Below are 21562 nucleotides of genomic sequence, written 5' to 3' on the forward strand. Positions count from 1 at the left end.
ACAGCCCTCTTCAGATCCCCCCTCAAATGTTCAATTGGATTCAGGTCTGGGCTTTGGCTGGGCCATTCCACAACGTTAATCGTCTTCTGGTGAAGTCATGCTTTTGTGGATTTGGATGTGTGCTTTGGGTCGTTGTTGTGCTGAAAGGTCTTCAGCTTTCTAACGGACGCCTGAAAGTTTTGTGCCAAAATTTCCTGGTATTTGGAACTGTTTGTAATTCCCTCCACCCTGACTAAGTCCCCGGTTCCAGCTGAAGAAAAACAGCCCCAAAGCATGATGCTGCCACCACCATGCTTCACTGTGGGTATGGTGTTCTTATGTCCAGTGTTGTTTTTGCGCCAAACATACCTTTTGGAATTATGGCCAAAAAGTTCAACCTTGGTTTCATCAGACCGTAACACATTTTCCCAAGTGCTTTTGGGGGACTTGATGTATGTTTTTGCAAACTTCAACCGGGCTTGGATGTTTTTCTTTGTAAGAAAAGGCTTCCGTCTTGCCACCCTACCCCATAGCCCATTCATATTAAGAATATGGGAGATTGTTGTCACATGTGGCACACAGCCAGTACTTGCCAGAAATTCCTGCAGTTCCTTTATTGTTGCTGTAGGCCTCTTGGAAGCCTCCCTGATCACTTTTCTTCTTGTCTTTTCATCAATCTGGAGGGACATCCAGTTCTTGGTGATGTCTCTGTTGTGCCATATTTTCTCCACTTGATGATGATTGTGTTCCATGGTATATCTACTGCTTTGGAAATTATTTTGTACCCTTCTCCTGACTGATATCTTTCAACAATGAGATCCCTCTGATGCGTTGGAAGCTCTCCGCAGACCATGGCTTTTGCTCTGAGATGCAACTAAGGAAATGTCAGGAAAATCCTACTAGAAAAGCTGAACTTTATTTGTGATTAATCAGAGTCACTTTAAATGGTGGCAGGTGTGTAATGACTTCATTTAACATGAGTTTGAATGTGATTGGTTAATTCTGAACACAGCCACATACCCAGTTATGAGAGGGTGTGCACACTTATGCAACCAGGTTATTATGAAGGTTTTATTTTTCACTTGTCCCCCTCAAAGATTTCAGTTTGTTTTCAATTGAATTGTTCATATTATAGGTCACATTAAAAGTAGAAAAAGTTCTGACAGTATTTATCTTTGTCTCATTCCTTTACATCACAAGAACCTGGCATTTTAACAGGGGTGTGTAGACTTTTTATATCCACTGTACATTATTCCTCGGTTGATGTAGACACCACCAGGACATCGGCAGTACAAAGCTGCTGATGCAGCTGATCTTAAACATTCAGTTTCCTGTCTCAAATCCTGCTCAGTATACACTGGTTCAAACATAGTATACAATATCACCATGTGAGATCACTTCCAAAAATTATATTTCCTTATCTAAATGAGAAGCTGTTGTGTTGCGTTACATAGTTAATAAAGTCAGTTAGCTACTATAACAGGGTTTTACAGGGAGAGGGTAAAAGGATCAATAAAAACTGAAAACAAACCGCTTTGGGTTGTCCTCCTGGCGGTGGTGTAGGAGGATTGGTTCAGGCAGTTCATGTTTTGACATATTTTTCCTTCTTTCCTTGCACCTGTTGAAGCCAATCAAAAGGGAGGTCAACATAGCTTGTTGTTGCGCTCTTTCTGTCTTCAGAAGCGGCCTCTCTTTCTCTCCAGTTCCTTTAATTTATTCCACAGCATGTCCTTTGGCTTCTTTTTCTATGTCACCTCCCTCCCCAGCCTGCTCTCCCGGAGCTTCTTTATACCTTCCCTTGAGAGGTCCTAATGGTGGGCAGCTGTGCTTGGCTGGCCCTGCTTGTTGCCTCTGGAAAGTACTGGAACCTGACAGCTTTCTGTTTGGGGCAATTGTGCAACACTGATGCGGCAGACAGGGTCCTTCTTCCTTAGTATTCCTGCACTCCTTTTAAGCATGTGTGGAATAAATGTCACTGACCAAGAAAGCTCTGAGACATGATAGACCAGGGTGAAAGTCCCCTTTTAAGCAACTCTAGGAATTTATGAATTTTAAGTTATGCAATGATAATCCTCTGGCATCTTTTTAATGGTTGCAGGTTTGACTCCTGGGCTGGCATGGCACTGGCAAGGGCTAGCCGCATACAGGACAAGCTCAATTCCAATGAGTTGAAGAGTGATGGCCCAATCTGGAAACACTCCCTGGCTGTGCTCAACTGTTTTAAGAGGGCCCTGGAGATTGACAGCTCCAACCTGGCTCTTTGGATTGAATATGGCACCATGTCTTATGCCTTGCACTCCTTTGCCTCACGCCAACTTAAACAGTGGAGGAGTGAGCTGCCCCCTGAGGTTGTCAAACAGGTACAGTTGACAGACCAGTGTATAGAATACTGTCATATGCTGTGTTCTCCTATAAAATGAAATTAATATTACTCCTGTTGTCTGTGTGTGTGACATGTTAAGTTTGGGGAGAAACTTCAAATCAGGCATAGAATGTTAGAATAGTGTAGAATTACTTTTAGGTTTAGCTTTTACCGGTTTGGTTTAAGTGTTAGAGCTTTGTTAAGTTTAAGCATAAAGTTTAGGTTATTGAGATTATGGTAAGGGGTCTTGGGGATTTTGATGCATGAGTGGTTAGGTTTCAGGTCCCCACAAGGATGGAAAAACAAACGTGTGTTTTTTGTGTATTTATTTAGATGGAGGAGAGGAGAGACTCCATGCTGGAGACATCTTCCCAGTGTTTCCAGGGTGCGTCACGGTGTGAGGGGGATAGTGATGAGGAAGAGTGGCTCATCCACTACATGATGGGAAAGATCGCTGAGAAACAGAAGAAGCCGCCCCGGGAATACATCCAGCTCTTCAAACAGGTGCACGAAACCTGTCTTTACATTTGCAGTGTAAATGCTGAAAACCAAAAAAAATTGTTTTCATGCATAATTGGGTTAAAAGAAATCAAGTACAAGTTATTGCAAAGATTTTCTCCAGATTAGCTCTTTTTAACAGAAAGATGCCAGAACGTGCCAATATTGTCCAGTAAGATGTCATCAGTTTTTGCTCGGCTCTGTCCCTCCTTTCATAGGTTCTAGCCTAAACCAGCCTCCCGTTTAAAAAAAGGACTAGTCATTAACAGCACTCTTGTGGATGCACAACTGATGCAAGCAAACGCAGTCTAGTAAGAGACAGCTGTGAATTAAATTGTCCAAATGGACTATGCACAAAACATTATTTTTATTTCCAAATAGTTCATCCAATAGGATGAAAATACACTCAAATTAAAAGTGACAACTTCTGCCATTATCCAAATATTTATGACCTGCACTTCTCAATGTCAGTAGTGTTTCGTATCCATAGCAAATGACAAAGATTATTCTTTCCAGTTCCTTTGCAACAGTTCTTCTATATCAGCCCAAGTACCATGTCTCTGTAGGAAGCAGTTTCTGAACGCATATCTGCAGTGGAACTTAATTATTGGCACCCTAGGTGAATATAAAGGAAAAGGCTGTGAATTTTTTGTTTATCAGCTTGGTCTTTCATTCAAAATGACTCAAACCTTGAGTGAAAAGAAAATCTAAAAATAATTCATAATCATTTCATTCGAAAACATTTGTGCCACTATTATAGGCAACTTTAGAAATCTCTGGAAAAAGCTTGCTATACACCACAGTCTATTACGTCAATACTTGTACAACCTATGCTGTGATTAACCTACCTGAAAGAGGTAGGTTAATCTTGCCCCCACGCAAAGTGAGTGATGCTTCAAGTTCTCCAAGGAACAGCTGGGGAATTGCAAAAGTCAGGGTAACCAAGTCTCCAAAAGATTAGATCCTGTTTTATTTCCAAAGGCCCTGTGAATGCCATTCGGATACATAGCAACATGGACTCCAAGTACCAGGAGATTTTAGGCCAAAACTCGTCTGCCTAAAAATGGGGTTTGTCGTCAAATTTTCCAGTAGGAGAATGATCCAGAGCATACCCCCAAACCCACACAAAAATGCATCGCTGACCATTATTGTAGAATTCCATTTTGTTATGGAATTATTATTTCTTTTTTTTCTTTCTTGGTTGGATTCAAATTATACTTTCAGTTTAAGATTAAGCTGACAAACAGCAATGGCATTTCCACAGACATTTTGGGTGTTTACCTTTGGTGCCAAAATTACGGAAAAGGTGCTGTATCAATAAGAACTTAGGTTTACATAATTAGTTACACACATTTCTTGATTGCAGTTTTTATTCCCTTTTAAATTCCCCTTTCATTTGGTATCAAGATTATTCAGTTATTTAGGATCAAAACAATAGTTAAAAAAAATGCAGAATGACCTACAAACTCTAAAACACTAAGGCTGCCTTTTCACACACCACGCTTTTAGTGCTCTGACTTTGAAGTCCTGACATACAACAACCACTTGTGTGGACTAGTCACTAAGATCCACTTGACATAAGATTTGTGTTGTTTTTCCTGTAAAATAAAAATTGGAAATGTGTTAATATGCCTCCAATCTTGATGGCATGCACATCATTTATATACATGCCTGTAGACAATAATTCTGAGAGGTGGACAGGGTTTATCACTGTCTATTTATGAGTCTCAAGTGATGTAACCTAGCCTTGTGGCATTAGGTTTAGTACCTTTTAAATCCACTAAATATGTGTGTATGTAATGTGTATATCATGTTTATTCTCTCATTAACAATTCTTGATACAGCAACTATTAAGGTCGACTATGTCACAAAACAGTCAGTCGTAGCTAATTCCTTTTAAACAAAAAGCATTCTGCAAACCAGTGCACCATCCAAATTTTCAACACAGCTAGGTACTACTACTAAGTTAGATTTCTAAAAACAGTCTGCAAAACAAAGCTTAACAAAGCCTAATGAAACAAACTAAATATTTTGCTTTGGTCAGCATATTTAGCTAGCTAGTTTAGAAATTTATGTTTTTTTGTTTGTAACAATTGCACATCCTTAAGATAAGGTCTCAGCTGTTAGTTGCCTGAGTCATTCCAAATTCTGGGGACCATCATCTTCAAAAAGTTCAATGTTTTGGAGTGTCCCAGTCAAAACCCAGACCTCAGTCCAAGTTAGAAAATGTGGAGTTGAAAATTGCTGTTCCCCAAAGATTCCCATCCAACTTGATGGACCTTGAGCAATTCTGCAAAGGACACGCAAGTGAAAGTGTCTAGGAAGAAGTAAGGAAATGATTTACCATGAAAAGACCATAGAAAGACATGGACCATGACAACCAGTGTTCCATTGCTTTTTTAACACCCATCTGATTATTATAAATGGTAACTGATGTTCTCTCCTCTCTTGTCTTTCCACACAGGCAGCGCATTATCTGCATGAGGAGGCTGCCAGATACCCCCGAAAAATACACTACCACAATCCCCCTGACTTAGCTATGGAGGCCCTGGAGGTAAACATGCTTTACACCTGACAGTTACTAGCTCCAGTTCTCACTGGGATATAATTTAGTTTTTGTTTTGCACATAAAGCAACCAGTTCAAAAAATACAGTAGGTAATTGCAAATTACATCTGTTTATCACTATGTATCGCTTTCATGGAACGTCTGTTAATTATCCCAAAAATGTACATGGATATTGTCAGAATATAAACATTATTTCAGCAGATAGCTACATGATCTAAAATGCTTAAAATGTGAGCCATGTTTGTGATGCTTTTGTTCTCAACTCCATGGGAATATATTTAGAGTAGCAGGAAAACGCATTGCCAAGATGAGGGAAAGGCATTACTTCCGTTTATTGAAAGTATCAAAGGAGGAATGAAGGACAATGACACTTATAGGCAGTTACTGAGAAAAGACGAAGTTACCTTGGAAGTGTATTATTCCATGGTGTGAAGCTGAATGTGAACAATGTTAATATTACTCCATGCTCACAATCCCACTGTGGCCTGCGTTCTATGTCAGATATGGGCTTGCAACACAGATGTATAAATAGTAGGAAATCGGAGAGAGAAAAATAAAAGCATTGCTGATCAAGAAGGCAAAAGGGTGGACTGCAAATATGGGGATAACCTATGCTAGATGAAGTATACCCAGTTTATGGAGAAGTTCCTATAAAACAAATCATTTTGTAAATATTTTCAGGATCACAAATTCTAAACTACAGGAGAACAGGAGAAATTCTAAACTATCAAGTCAACCCAAATGAATTTAGGATGGAGACCGCAGAACAAGAAAATGTAATCACAAAACCGTTTGCAAGGACATTTTCCAAAGACTCTTCCATTTCACATCAGACAAACAATGAGCTGTTAACCTGCATACTCTGGCAGCAAACAGCATGTTTCTGAAATTGTACTAACATTCACTCACAAATGCAAAATACTTTATGATGCAGCCTCAGAAAGAGTTTGTATACAGGGTCTTGGTCTAACAACGAAAAAAGCCATCAATGACATGTCTTGTTTTATAAAGTTGTCAGCATGTATTCACATTTTCTCATTCTAATCAGTTGTGCACTTTGCAGCAGGGCTTGACTTTTTATGGGCAAGTGGGTCAGGTCTTTTTTCTTGTCCTATAGCCACAAGTACTTGTCCAAAACAGAAGTGTTTTTTGAATACAGGGGAGAAAGCAGCATCTCTGTGTCTCGCAGGGAAACACTGTTAACCATTTTGGGACAAATGTACATTATATTTTAAAGTGAAATAAGTAATAGGCCTACATGTATATAGTTTAATGCCAACTCCTTTACTTGGACCGTACACGATCAGTTGCATGGATATGGTGGAGGAGATAACAGCTGGCCACAATCTGACTCCTTTTAAATTTCGCAGTTCGAAATCGAACCTAATTATTTTAGATTTTCTAACTAGAATAGAGTTGAGTAGAATCGGGTCTGGTAAATCGGCGATATTCCAAGTCTAAGGGCTGTTCATGGGCACAATGGAACAGTGCCTGGATTCAGCACCTAGTCATGATGTATTAGGCCATGTCAAACAAACCCCAGAGATGCCTTATTGCCATTATAAACCTCTTACCCATGCCAAATATTGTTTGCCATACATGTGGGGCGGGATACAGGTAAATTAAGATATAGTTACCTTTCGTGACCGATGTCTTAACTAGACTGCAAACTGTCGTAGCAGAGGGCCTATACTTCACTTTAATGTAGCCCTGTGTGAGTCCAAAATCTCTCTCCCCGTAGCTGTATTTCCGTCTAAGCGCCACCATCCTGAAGCTGCTGGAGGCTGAAGAGCCTGATCTGGACCACGAGGTCTTCTTCAACGTCCTGGTTGAGGCCGCCACTGGACCCTTTGCCCGGGGTGAAGAGAAGACCATGCCCAGGTCCCACGAGAAGTGAGGGGATTCACACTCCAGTCTAATCTCTTTATGAAAGTCATACTGTGACTTGATAAAAATAACAAAGAAAATTGAATGAAGTACATAAAAATGTCCCCAGTCTGGCACAGACTTTTGTTTTGAGCCTCTCTCTTTCACCTTAGGGAGAAGCCCCTCTCGTTGATGGACGAGGACTCCCACTGCTCCGTGTCGTCTGTGTGTGATGCGGCTGCCGTTCACGAGACCTCCCTCCCATCCAACGCTGCAGGTCTGACATCCCCACCTTACACGGCCACTCCGGTTGACCACGATTACGCCAAACGTAAAACCCTCCGGCGGCAGCAGCAGCAGACGTGGCAGCAGCAGAAAGAGGAGGAGCAGCAGGCCGATGGTACAGTCCCAGTCCTAGACTCTGTCTCTGGGCCTCTAGGGTTGGGCCTTCCTTCACTGGGCTGGGGAGGAGTGGTGATTAGGAGGCTGACCACTATGATTGATAAAGGCTCTGACCACTCATGCACTGGGTGATTGGGATATCATGGTAAAATGGGCAATATGGCATCTCAGTATATTTGGATATTGTTTTACTGCTTTGTAAAAGAAACAGCATTTTGGAACAAGTGAGTGTGCGAGTGTGCGAGTGTGCGAGTGTGCGAGTGTGCGAGTGTGCGAGTGTGCGAGTGTGCGCGCACTGTTTGGCAGGGTGTTGGTGTGTGTTTTTCGGTGTGTAAACTATGTAGGCAATATTTATACTTATTTTCTATTTCACATTTCCTTTGCTTCTCCTTTTGATTACATTCATTTTCTATTGCAACTTTGCTTGTGTCTCTGCGTAGATGTTTACTTTAAACAACTCAATTTAGTATTGTCATGCACAGATGGGTCACTTGTATTGGGAGGCAGTTTAAAGGCCGGGGCACTACAGTACAAATTAACCCAGAAATGTGTGCTCAGACTTAGACAACAAAACATTTGCTTATGCAGGTGTGCAGATGTCAACCCCAAACAGCTATTTTGGGTTTCATACTACCCTGCACAATTGACCAATCACGTGTGGTGGAAACAAAGCTCTCATCCACTCTTGTCGCACTTGCATTGATCATGCCAGCTGATGTAATGTCATGTTGTGTAATGTAGCTTGCAAACCAATTCCCAAGTAAATGTAGTCTTCCCATGTTCTGTGGCAAAATCTTATCACCAAATCTCACAAGTATCACACTTGCATAAAACACTTGCACTTAAAGAAAACACACAGAGGAATACATTACTACTAATAATTAAAAAGTAGTAACAGATTCATTGATCATGAAGATAGTTGGTAGTTTCAGACCTTGTATACATAAACGTAACAGCCAAAACATACAAGGATGACTCTTAGAGATCACATAAAAATATAGTACATCTGTGGGTTTTCCACTTACAACTGATGATTATTGTGTAATCCTGTGAACTGTTCATTTTTGCTCACAGCATCATTTGAAAGGATTTTCACTACTGCTTTGTTTAATATGTTTGTTTGCTATGTTGCAAAGATGTCAAGGAGTAAAAACTAAGTGAAAACATTGAATTAATACCACTTTAAATATTGAATGTAAGTTGAAAATCTATTACACACTGTCGTGCAAATAGTTATATTCACATTTTTTCTTTTTCGTCATTTAACTGATGCTCTTATACAGTGACTTTCCTCAGTATACTGCAAAAACAGCCCTTGGCATTTTGTGTCCTTCCCCTTTAGCTTCTGTGTCTAAATACTGCCGCCATATTGCCCATGTTGCCAGTGTTTCTGTCACCCTTTCCAGATTCTTTCCTACCTACCTACCCACATATCCACCTGCCTGCCTCTCTGCCTGCTTGCTTCTGCCACCTGCTTTGTCATGTATATGCATGTGGATCCCAGGGAATGAATGCTGATACTGGACAAATTCAGTCGCTTCTCAGATGATCCACTAAACGGTCTACCATGTGACTAGGCCATGTGCTACAATTTGGCTTGGATTTGGTGTTTGGTGTTGGCTTACGTATGCAGCAGCGATCTTAACCTGTTTTATGCAAGTTTGTATTTTTTCTCATGAGTCTTGCTCTGGAGGCAGGTGGAAATCTAATTGCTTGCCTCAGTGTTTATTGCCATTCATGATATTTGGCCATGATTAGTACTTGCTTCTAATCTAAATCTTAACCCTTACTCTTAATTTTAACAGTAATCATAACCTTAGCCCTTAGAAACTTCTGTTATGGTTACATTAAAGTTAATAAATGCATAATTCCATGCCCTAGGGGCCGATCTACCTCCAAAACCAGATTCATGATGGGAAACGGCTAACCTGCTGATGTGATTCTGCTGGAGAGTTATATGATAATGTTTTTAATTGCAATTGTTTATATGATGTATTGCCATATCAGTCAGAAAGTGTATTGCTCCTTATTAGCACGCATCCTCTGAGATGGATGTCAGAAATCGACTCGAAGCCCCGGCAAGTTTGCCATTGGTTAACAAGACCTTGACAGGCATCATTGGGAGTATAGTCAATGCTGCTCTCAGTCAAAGCATAATGTGTGATCTACTGTTGTATTGTCACAATTTTCAACAAAACAAGAATGCAACATTTCTTTAATGTTTTTAAAACAATCTCCCAATATTTTCAACAGCCAGCCCCATAATTATTAACTTAACTAGGTCTCCAATGTGGCTGGCACCCTGGGATGGTACTGAACATAACTGTTTAAACTAGAATTGGCCTTTAGTCCCCTCCAACGATTTGCTCCCTTGAAAAAAGGAAAAGGTAATGCAGGGAATGAGCTATATTGTAGCCTTCTAACATGATTAATATATCGTTGGGTAAGCCTATTAAGGCCACCAAAATCTAAGTTTACAGACTGTCAAGGTTCGTGCTTAAAATGCTTTGGTATTTGGGTCTCAGAAATGTCAGTAGTGGAGTGCCTGGAAAATCAATTTTTTTTAAAAAAAATTGCTTGAAAAGTAATTGAAATTACAAAAGCTATTATATGAGAGAACATTTAGCAAAATCTCAAAATTATCACTAGTTTCCGAGTGTAGTGCTTTCAATCACAATCAAATTAAACTTTACAGGTACTACATATTTGCAAGATGTGGATAGTATTATTCTACTGTACTACACATGCTGGTCTTTGTTTACCGACCAATAACTAGCTTCTATACAATTATCTCTCAGACGTAACATTTGTTAGGTAGCTTTCTGTCTTTATTCTGATAATATTAGCAAGCCAACTTGACTGAAACAAGTTTGTTGAACTATAACCTTTACTTCGGAAACGCTATAAATCCAAGAACGACATTTTGTTTATTTTCTAGTTATAACGTAGCCAAAAAAATAACATTTAAATCAGCGTTTCTAATGGTTTTCCTGCAAGCTAGTTTCAAAATTAAAGCAGTTAATTAAGGCGGCATTTAATTTCAATATTCATCCCAAAACACTAGCCTATATTTTAAATAATGTTTACTTGGAGGAAGGAAGATTGCGTTGCATGTGGAATTACCTTTTCTACAAAGATCCACTAAACTCTCTTGAACACGTGATAACCAACGCACTGCACTAAATATCTACTTTCAATACTGGCATTGTCAGTTAAACTATCCACCCTAAGTATCATGTTTTACCTTAATATTAAGTTACAAATAAACAGAACGTCAATTTAGTGTCTTCTCATTTAAGCAGAGTCGCGCATATACAACGGAAAAATATCTTGTTTCTAACTTGATGCGCTTTGATGCCACTGACAGTGTTGACATTCAAGGCCCATTTGTTCTTTGATTCACTCGTATGCGTTCTTGCTCCAGCATTGCACATGCGGAACAGAATTCCACTGAATGGTTACCACTTTTTGATCGGGGCTGTGATGATTTATTTTCTCCAAACCGTCAAAATGATGATAATAAATCGTAACTACACTGTATGAAGCAGAACACAAGTTGTTATATTTACGCAATAACCTAATTTCTAAATTATACTCAAAAACATGAATTTTTATTACATTTTAATGTTCATCACTACATTATTATTATCTTTTTATTAAAACAATGGTTTGTGTATATTGATATTATTAGTTTTTCATGTACTGTGTTTAGAGTAGGTGTCTTTTATGCTAATTTCCTGTTAAGCCCACCTGAAATAAGTGCTATTTTTAAATAAATATAATGTTTATAACAATTTAGGTTTTATTTCACAGTAATGTGAAACCTAAACTTCACCAAATGTATTGGAAAATGCAAGTTGTCTTTGCTCGAGATCTAATATATTGTGGCAGTAGACTAAGCTATGTTGCTGCTATATTAGTTGGTGACAAATTATATTAAACATTCGATTAAAATGGTAATACACGCATTAATAAAATGTACTTGTACATGAACATTAAAAAGCCCAGAAATAAATGAAAAACCAGATTTTCCTATATTTTTCTTGTAACTTCTAAATTGACCGTCAGGAAATAGTGGCACATGGACATCCATAACTCAGGAATGGCAAATCTGATGGGCTTAATAAAAGGTTAACAAGTACCCTGCTCAAATAAAATTAAGGGAGCACCTAAATCACATTGGGTCTCGATTAACAAAATATATTAAAGATCAAAATCTTTACTGTACATTGGGTAATTCGTTAAGGACAACATGACGTAACAACGGTCAATGGAAACCAAAATCACCCAACGATTGAGGTCTGGGTTCAAACTCACACTGAAAATTTAAGTAAACAATTGAAATCAAAGGCTATTCCAACCTGCGTGAATTTCATTGTGGCAACTCAATGTGACTCAGTAGTGTGTATGGCCCCCACGTGCCTCTATGCACTCCCGACAACGTCTGGGCATGTTCCTGATGAGATGGAGGATGGTGATCTGGGGGATCTCCCAGACCTGGATCAGGGCATTAGTGAGTTTCTGGACATTCTGATGTGCTAATTGGCGGTGTCGGATGCACCAATACATGACATCCCAGAGGTTCTCAAATGGAACTGGGGAATGTGAGCGCCAGTCAATGGTATCAATGCCTTCGGTCGACAGTATCAAAGATCTTTGAAAAATCTTTACATTAACCAGCATACTGATTTCTATGATGTAGACAAATGAACTTATCTAAAACAAGCCTTGTGGCTGAAATTGTACAATATCCCAATGTAAAACGTCACTAGCACATTTGGAGTAAATATTTCAAAATCTTTAAAATGTTTTCAATTATCCCTTGATAACACAGAAGAGGAAGTGGGAGTGGTGGCCCCTCCATTTTATATGTTTGACTGGCACCCATGCCAGTTTCGCAGTTGGCCACATGATCTGTATTTGTGTTTTTTTTCCTGGCAGAGCGCAGTCAGGACAGTGTGGTGATGCTGTCTGACTCCAACTCCACCCAGGATGCCTTCACAGACCCCACCAGCTCCCAGGACAGTGGCCATGTTAAGTTACAGTCTGCTTTCACAGACCCCGCTAGCTCCCAGGACAGTAGCCATGTTAAGTTACAGTCTCCATCTGGAAAGGGCAGCACTTCTTCATCTGAGAACACCACCCCTGTCAAGGAGCAGCCACCAGTGGAAGACACTTGTATGTTTTGTTCCTTTTATCCTAGCCTGAAGTGCATTAATGGAAATGTATTCTATATAAATACATCAGCATATTTTTGAGGAATTAAAGTCAGTGTTTCTTGTGTTAAAGAGGACAGAAAATTCTGAATGGATCATATTAATGATTCTTTTTTTTTATTTAAACCCTGAATTCTTCAAGACTCTCATGGTGAAAAAAGCAACGGAGGTGGGACCTCAATCTCGATGGAGGATAAAGAATTAATCCAGGAAGTAGTGGACGCCATGTCAGTTACAGTACCGGAGGCTGGTTCCCCAAAGACCATCATAGATTCTTGCCCTCATCCACTGCCTGTTCCATCCACCCCACCAAAGGCATCGTCCTTTCACCAGGCAAATCAGGCCACCCCCCAGACTCCAATTCATCAGGCCACCCCCCAGACTCCCGCCAGTGATGGAAAGTGCCGTCAATCAAGGTGGCCAGAGCCCCCATCAGAGGTGGTGGAGGTGCCCAAGGCCCTCCCTAATGACCGGACTGAGCAGCGTCGCATGCTAGTGGAGATGTGTGTCCGTGCTCTCTTCCTCTGCCTAGGACGATTCCCCCAGCACTATAAGAGCCTCTACCGCTTGGCTTTTTTCTACACCAACAGCAAAACACACCAGGTTAGTTAGTCAATCCAACCTCCCTCTATATCATGTGTGGCAAACATTAATTCACAAATTGTTTTGACAGATTTATTACCCCTATAACCAGTGACATTTCCTGCCATTAAACCCATCCATCTAATTCACACAATTTTGTGTGTGCGGTATATTTGGTTTGTATTTGGACTTTCTCTTACCAATTTGCCATTTTGCTTCTGTTACTTTTTCTTTTATTTTTACCATACTGGGTGGCAACAGCACAGTAATCTCCACCAGTTTTGGCACAGCGTTTTGCTTGTCAGACCCTCCTAATGGACGCCGTGTCTCAGGGCAGCGTTCTTGTAATTGATAGGCGTGTAGTGAACTAACTGTTAGTTGCTCTGAATGACAACCTCTGCTAAATGACAAAAATGTGAAATGTAAATAAAGTAGCCATTTACTGTAATTAATATCTGCCAATAGTACTTGTGCCAGCCCTGTTTTGAACAAACTTGAAGTTTAGATGAAGTGAACTGCTCCTCTTTACTAATGCCACTGCAAAACTTGTGCTCCTAGAAACCATTAAAACTGAATGTTCTGTAGTGTAACAGGTGGGCTGGGGATCCCCAGGGGACTTCACTTTACCATGTTCTCACAATACTTAAAAAATAGGTACCAAAACTACATATTACTATTCACAGCTGCAGAAGAACATGAGAACATTGTGCTGAAATCACTTACAGTAGGAAGGCCGAGGCCATGTTATGAAAGGAGAAGTATGGGAGTTTTTGGGCTGATACAGCTAACAAGTTATGGCTGACTTTTAAGTATGCTACATGACGTTGAAAAAAACATTGTCAAAAACAGAAGGATTTAACAGGAGCCATGGTATCAGTAGAGGTAGTTTATAATGAAGATGAAATGGATGATTGAATCATTCTTATGCTGTAACATTTCCCCATTTTCTGTTTAATCTTTTGTGGTTAATTTGCTCTGGCTCCTCAATGGGCACTCCCCATTTTCTATTGAGCTGGGCATTGTCTGAAACATAATGATACAATATTGATTTTTGGATCAAGATGGTAAGTGGAAACGATCTACAACCCTGTTTCCAAAAAAGTTGAGACACTGTGTAAATGTGAAGAAAAACAGAATGCAATGATGTGCAAATCATTTAAACCCTGTATTCAATAGAAAATAGTACAAAGACAATATATACAATGTATAAAGAGAAAAATGCTATTGTTTCTTGAAAAATATTTCCCCATTGAATTTGATGCCAGCAACACATTTCAAAATGCTGGGACAGGAGCAACAAGAGACTGGAAAAGTTGTGTACTACTAAAAAATCAACCTGGTGGAACATCTCAACTTATTAGGTTAACTGGCAACCGTTTAGTAACATGATGCGGTATAAAAAGAGTATTTCAGAAGTAAAGATGGTGTGGGGTTCTCCACTCTGTGAAAGACTGTGCAGGCAAATAGTGCAACCTGTTAAAAATGTCTCAATGTAAAATTGCAAAGAGTTTGGGGATCTCATTATCTACGGTACATAATATCATTAAATGATTCAGAGAATCTGGATAAATCACTGTACGCAAGGGACAAGGCTGAAAATCAATATTGGAATGGCCATTATCTTTGGGCTCTCATACGGCACTGCATTAAAAACAGATGATTCTGTAGTGGGCATCCCTGCATGGGCTCTGGAGCACTTCCAAAAACCATTGTCTGTGAACACAGTACTTTTCTGCATCCACAAATGCAAGTTAAAACTGTACCATGCAAAGAAGAAACCAAGATGTAAACATGATCCAGAAACGTTGCTGCCTTCTCTGGACCTGCGCTAATTTAAGATGGACTGAGATGATGTGGAAAAATGTTCTATGGTCTGATGAATACAAATGTAAAATAATCTTTTGAATCATGGACACCGTGTCCTCCAGGCTAAAGAGAAGAGGACCATCTGGCTTCATAGATGGTCCCAGCATCTGGCATGGTATGGGGGTGCATCCAGTATCCGTAATGGTATGGGGATGCGTTAGTGCACGTGGCATGGGTGACTTGCCCATCTGTGAAGGCACCATTAATGCTGAACAATATATACAGGTTTTGGAGCAACATATGCTGCTATCCTGGCAACGTGTTTTTCAGTGATGGTCTTGCTTTTTGCCAAACCACATTCTGCATGTATTACCACAGCATGGCTCCATAGTAAAAGAGTCTGGTGCTAAACTAGCCACCCTGTAGTCCAGACCTGTTGTTGAGGCGCTGTATTCCTATATCAAGCAAGAATGGGAATACATTACCCTTTCAAAACTACAGCAATTGGTGTCCTCAGTTCCCAACTGCTTACTATATAACTTTTCTCTGTTTCAACATTTGATATGTTGTCTTTCTACTATTTTCAATGAAATATAGGGATAAAAGATTTGTACATCATTGCATTCTGTTTTTGTTTGCATTTTATGCAGCATTCCATAAGTGTTATTACACTCCACCACAATAATTAAAACAGCGAATGAGGGGGGTATCTTTTGGAAGAAAGTAAAGTTCCAGGGACTCATAGAATCTATGCCAAGGCCCATTGAAGCCAATGTTGGTTTATGGCCCAAAACCTTACTGAGACACTGTTGGTTTCTGCTTTAATTTGTCAACCATCTCCATGTATTGTGTTTATCACAATTCTATATGTATTGGGATTAAATAATGTTTTTTCTTCATTTCTTACAGCTTTTTAATATTTCAATCATTGCTCACTATATGCATGATGAACATCGTCAAGAGATAGGCGTGATTGTCACGGCTTCGGGGTGTGGGAACAAGGAGGAGCAGGAGAAGGCGTGGTAGAAGGATATTTAATGGTATCCAGGAGAGATATACAATATATATGGTACGAAGCGTCGCACAGCTCTTTGACACTGTCGGAGACAATCACACACAAAGACAGGGGGAGCAGAGGGAACATATATACCGGGGGGAAACAGCGATGATGAGGAACAGGTGCACTAAACGGGACACAGGTGAAATGTATGATGAGACGGTGGTGTCAGAAAGCCGGTGACGTCGACCGCTGGGGCCCGCCCACTGCAGGGGGAGGTGAACCAGCAGAGGTCGCAGTTGTCACAGTACCCCCCCCCTGACGCGCGGCCCTAGCCGCGCGACGACGCCGGCCTCGGGGCCGACCCGGGGGGCGCGGAGCAGGGCGGTCCGGCCGACGCCGATGGAAGTCGCGGACAAGGACGGGAGCCAGGACGTCCTTCACCGGAACCCAGCTCCGCTCCTCCGGGCCGTACCCCTCCCACTCCACGAGGTACTGGAGGCCCCCCGTCCGGCGCCTCGAGTCAATGATGGAGCGGACAGAGTACGCCGGGGCCCCCTCGATGTCCAGAGGGGGAGGGGGCACCTCCCGCACCTCACACCCCTGGAGGGGACCATCCACCACCGGCCTGAGGAGAGACACATGAAACGAGGGGTTAATACGGTAGTCGGGGGGAAGGCGTAACCGATATGTTACCTCGTTGACTCTCCTCAGGACTTTAAAAGGCCCCACAAACCGCGGGGCCAGCTTCCGGCAGGGCAGGCGGAGGGGCAGGTCCCTGGACGAGAGCCAGACCCGGTCGCCCGGCCGATACACCGGGGCCTCCCCGCGGTGGCGGTCTGCATTGGTCTTTTGACGGCGGACAGCGAGCCGGAGGCGGGATTGTACTGCCTCCCATGTGCCCGCTGCCCGCCGGAACCAGTCGTCCACCGCAGGGGTACCGGTCTGGCTCGGCGTCCACGGCGCCAGGACCGGCTGGTAGCCCAGGACACACTGGAAAGGCGTCACGCCCGTGGAGGAGTGGTGCAGAGAATTCAGTGCGTATTCTGCCCACGGCAGAAACTCTGCCCACTCCCCCGGCCGGTCCTGGCAGTAGGACCGGAGGAACCTACCCACTTCTTGATTGACCCGTTCCACCTGCCCGTTGGACTGGGGATGGTAGCCCGAGGTCAGGCTGACCGAGATCCCCAGGTGCTGCATAAATGCCTTCCACACCCTAGACGTGAATTGGGGACCCCGGTCAGACACGATGTCCTCGGGCACCCCATAGTGCCGGAAGACGTGTGTGAACAGGGCCTCCGCGGTCTGTAGGGCAGTAGGAAGGCCGGGCAGAGGCAAGAGGCGGCAGGACTTCGAAAACCGATCCACAACGACCAGGATGGTGGTATGGCCCTGGGAAGGGGGGAGATCTGTCAAGAAATCAACAGAAATGTGGGACCATGGCCGTTGTGGAATGGGCAAGGGGTGCAACTTGCCCACAGGTAGGTGCCGGGGTGCCTTACTCTGGGCACACACCGAGCAGGAAGAGACGTATACCCTGACGTCCTTAGCTAAAGTGGGCCACCAGTACTTACCGGCCAGGGCGCGCACTGTTGGCCCGATGCCAGGATGACCGGAGGAGGGAGATGTATGCGCCCAGTAGATGAGGCGGTCGCGGACAGACGCCGGCACATACGTACGGCCCTCAGGGCATGTGGGCGGAGAGGGCTCGTCGCGCTGCGCTCCGGCGATGTCCGCGTCCAGTTCCCATACCACCGGTGCCACAATGCATGACTCCGGGAGCACGGGAGCATCATCCACTGGCCTCTCCTCCGTGTCATGCTGGCGGGACAGCGCGTCAGCCCCGACGTTCTTACTCCCCGGCCTGTAGGTGAGAGTAAACACAAACCGGGTGAAGAACATAGCCCACCTTGCCTGGCGAGGGGTCAGCCTCCTCGCTGCCCGCATGTACTCCAGGTTCCGGTGGTCAGTCCAGACGAGGAAAGGGTGTTTAGCCCCCTCTAACCAGTGCCTCCACGCCGACAGAGCTCGAACCACGGCCAGCAGCTCACGATCACCAATGTCGTAGTTCCGCTCCGCCGCACTGAGCTTCTGGGAGAAGAAGGCACAGGGACGGAGCGTGTTACGACACCCCGTCCGTTGGGAGAGGATGGCACCGAGCCCACAATCGGACGCGTCCACCTCCACGATGAACTGGAGCGACGGGTCGGGATGGGCCAGGACCGGAGCGGTGGTGAAACGATGTTTCAGTTCCACAAACGCCCGCTCCGCGTCCACGGTCCACCGCAACCGGGTCGCCCCCCCTTTCAGAAGGGAGGTGATCGGAGCCGCTACCTGGCTAAAGCCCCGGATAAACCTCCTATAGTAATTGGAGAAGCCTAAGAAACGTTGCACGTCCTTAACCGTGGTTGGGGTCGGCCAATTACGCACGGCGTCAATGTGAGGCTCCTCCATAGCCACACCTGTGCTGGAAAAGCGATAACCCAGGAAGGACACAGACGACTGGAAAAACAGACACTTCTCGGCTTTCACGTACAGGTCATGCTCCAGCAGTCGAGCCAGCACTCTGCGCACTAACGAGACATGTTTGGCGCGGGTGGCAGTGAATATCAAGATGTCATCAATATACACTACCACTCCTTCGCACAACAAGTCTCGGAATACGTCGTTGACGAAGGACTGGAAGACTGAAGGAGCATTCATCAACCCGTACGGCATCACTAAATACTCGTAATGGCCAGACGTGGTACTAAAAGCGGTTTTCCATTCGTCTCCTTCCCGGATACGCACCAGGTTATAGGCACTCCTGAGGTCTAATTTAGTGAAAAAGCGGGCCCCGTGCATCCTCTCCACCTCCGCAGAGATCAAAGGGAGAGGGTAGCGGAACGGAATGGTGATCTTGTTCAGCGCCCGGTAATCGATGCACGGGCGCAAACCACCGTCCTTCTTTTTCACAAAAAAGAAACTCGAGGAGACCTGTGACTTGGAGGGCCTGATGTAGCCCTGTTCCAACGCTTCCGCAACGTAGGCGTTCATAGTCTCCGTTTCGGTGCGGGACAGTGGATACACGTGACCCTTCGGGAGTGCGGCTCCGTCAACGAGGTCTATCGCACAATCCCCCAGCCGGTGTGGTGGCAACACAGCAGCCTTGGCTTTGGAGAAAACCGTAGCCAAGTCCCTGTATTCGGGGGGAATGGGCACGGCGGGCGCACTGTCTGGACTTTCCACCGAGGTCGAGCCAACGGAAACACCCAAACACCTACCCTGGCACTTCCGCGACCACCCCGACAGACGTCGACTAGACCAGGAGATGAAGGGGTCGTGTAGGGACAACCAGGGGAAACCTAAAACGACTGGGAACGTGGGAGAGTCGATGATGTGGAATGTAATGGTTTCGCTGTGTCGGCTGTCGGTAATCAGGAGGAGGGGAACAGTGCAACTCGTGACCAGACCGGACCCTAGTGGCCGGCTGTCTAAAGCTCTCACGGGCAGGGGGGTGTCGAGGTCCTGGAGGGGTATGTGCGACCGTAGGGCAAAAGACCTATCCATGAAATTCCCGGCTGCGCCTGAGTCTACCAGCGCCTTACACCGGGCAAGCAGCGGAAATCCGGGGAACCTAACAGGGACAGTGCACATAGAGAGGGAAGAGGTTAGTGGTGAATGTGCATGTGCTACCTGGGGTGATGCGGAAGTGCCCTGCCTGTCGCCTCTTGACTCAGGGAGGGAGGTGCGGCGTGGTGCAGTATTACGGCCTCGTTGCCCCCTGGAGGCATTCCGCACCTGCCCTCCCCGACGTCTGCCCGGCAGTGCAGCCGCCCCCAATTCCACGGGGACGGCGGTGACGGGTTGGCAGGGTGGAACGGGCGGGCCTCTACCGGGACGTCCTCGGGCAGCTAGCAGGTTGTCGAGACGGATGGAGATGTCCGCCAGTTGGTCAAAGGAGAGGGACACGTCTCGACAAGCCAGCTCCCTCCGGACGTCCTCGCGTAGGCTACACCGGTAGTGGTCGATCAGAGCCCGCTCGTTCCACCCCGATCCCGCTGCCAGGGTCCGGAACTCCAGAGCGAACTCCTGCGCCGATCTCGTCTCCTGCCGTAGGTGGAACAGTCGTTCACCCGCCTCTCTCCCTTCGTGCGGATGGTCAAACACGACTCGGAAGCGGCGGGTGAACTCAGCGTAGCTGCCCTGGGTGGGCTGCTCGAAGTTCCAAACGGCGGTGGCCCACTCCAGGGCTCTCCCGGACAGGCAGGAGACGAGTGAAGAGATCTTCTGGGCTTCGGTCGGCGCAGGATACAATGCCTGGAGCGCGATGTCCAGTTGCAGCAGGAAACCCTGGCAGCGGTCCGCCGCCCCGTCGTAGGCCCTGGGTAGCGGAATGGCCATCGCTCCCGTGTTGGGCGGCGTGGCTTGGGGAGGCGTAGAGACGGCCGGTGCTGCGGGGTTCCGCTGGCTCAGCTCTAAGCGCTGCACCGCTTTCAGTACGCTGTCCATTGCAGCGCCTAGGCTGGCCAGCATTGTTGAGTGTACTTGAACTGCCTCCGCAACACCGACCTCGCCTGTGGCTCCTTCAGGCTCCATGTCCTTGTTGTAGTATTGGTGTGTGATTCTGTCACGGCTTCGGGGTGTGGGAACAAGGAGGAGCAGGAGAAGGCGTGGTAGAAGGATATTTAATGGTATCCAGGAGAGATATACAATATATATGGTACGAAGCGTCGCACAGCTCTTTGACACTGTCGGAGACAATCACACACAAAGACAGGGGGAGCAGAGGGAACATATATACCGGGGGGAAACAGCGATGATGAGGAACAGGTGCACTAAACGGGACACAGGTGAAATGTATGATGAGACGGTGGTGTCAGAAAGCCGGTGACGTCGACCGCTGGGGCCCGCCCACTGCAGGGGGAGGTGAACCAGCAGAGGTCGCAGTTGTCACAGTGATAAACAAGTTTGCAACAGTCAAACAATATTCCCATTTTAAAAAGACTATTGAGAACAAGTTGTGTAAAGGTGCAGATATAGCAAAATAGCACAAACGATATATTACAATATTGTCCAAAACATTTTTTTTTTTTTTATGTTTTCACAGAATCTGCAGTGGGCACGGGATGTGTTGCTAGGAAGCAGTGTCCCATGGCAACAGCTGAAGCACATGCCAGCACAAGGACTTTTCTGTGAGAGGAACAAGACAAACCTGTTCAATGTAAGTCACCCTGTCCCTATAAAACAATTTATATTTAAAAAAGTTTTCTCTTTATGTGAATTTGTTTTCCTGTGACACAAATGC

The 21562-nt window shown here is 44.5% G+C and overlaps 1 protein-coding gene across 3 annotated transcripts in view; it reads left to right on the forward strand.

Annotated features, from left to right (window-relative positions):
* The window catches only part of cabin1 (calcineurin binding protein 1), an 85115-nt gene that overhangs the window by 19653 nt on the left and 43900 nt on the right, over positions 1 to 21562 (forward strand). For 2 of the 3 annotated variants that reach the window (XM_020052694.3, XM_010875963.3), the window contains exons 23-30: positions 2078 to 2339; positions 2675 to 2845; positions 5304 to 5393; positions 7148 to 7299; positions 7446 to 7672; positions 12616 to 12852; positions 13033 to 13493; positions 21365 to 21478. In XM_020052694.3, coding sequence (XP_019908253.2) covers positions 2078 to 2339; positions 2675 to 2845; positions 5304 to 5393; positions 7148 to 7299; positions 7446 to 7672; positions 12616 to 12852; positions 13033 to 13493; positions 21365 to 21478 — 1714 coding nt within the window. The remainder of the gene's footprint in view (positions 1 to 2077; positions 2340 to 2674; positions 2846 to 5303; positions 5394 to 7147; positions 7300 to 7445; positions 7673 to 12615; positions 12853 to 13032; positions 13494 to 21364; positions 21479 to 21562) is intronic. The other variant, XM_010875964.3, reaches the window with a different exon arrangement.

Source organism: Esox lucius, chromosome 13 (genome assembly GCF_011004845.1).
Source record: "Esox lucius isolate fEsoLuc1 chromosome 13, fEsoLuc1.pri, whole genome shotgun sequence".
Classification (NCBI taxonomy): Eukaryota; Metazoa; Chordata; class Actinopteri; order Esociformes; family Esocidae; genus Esox; species Esox lucius.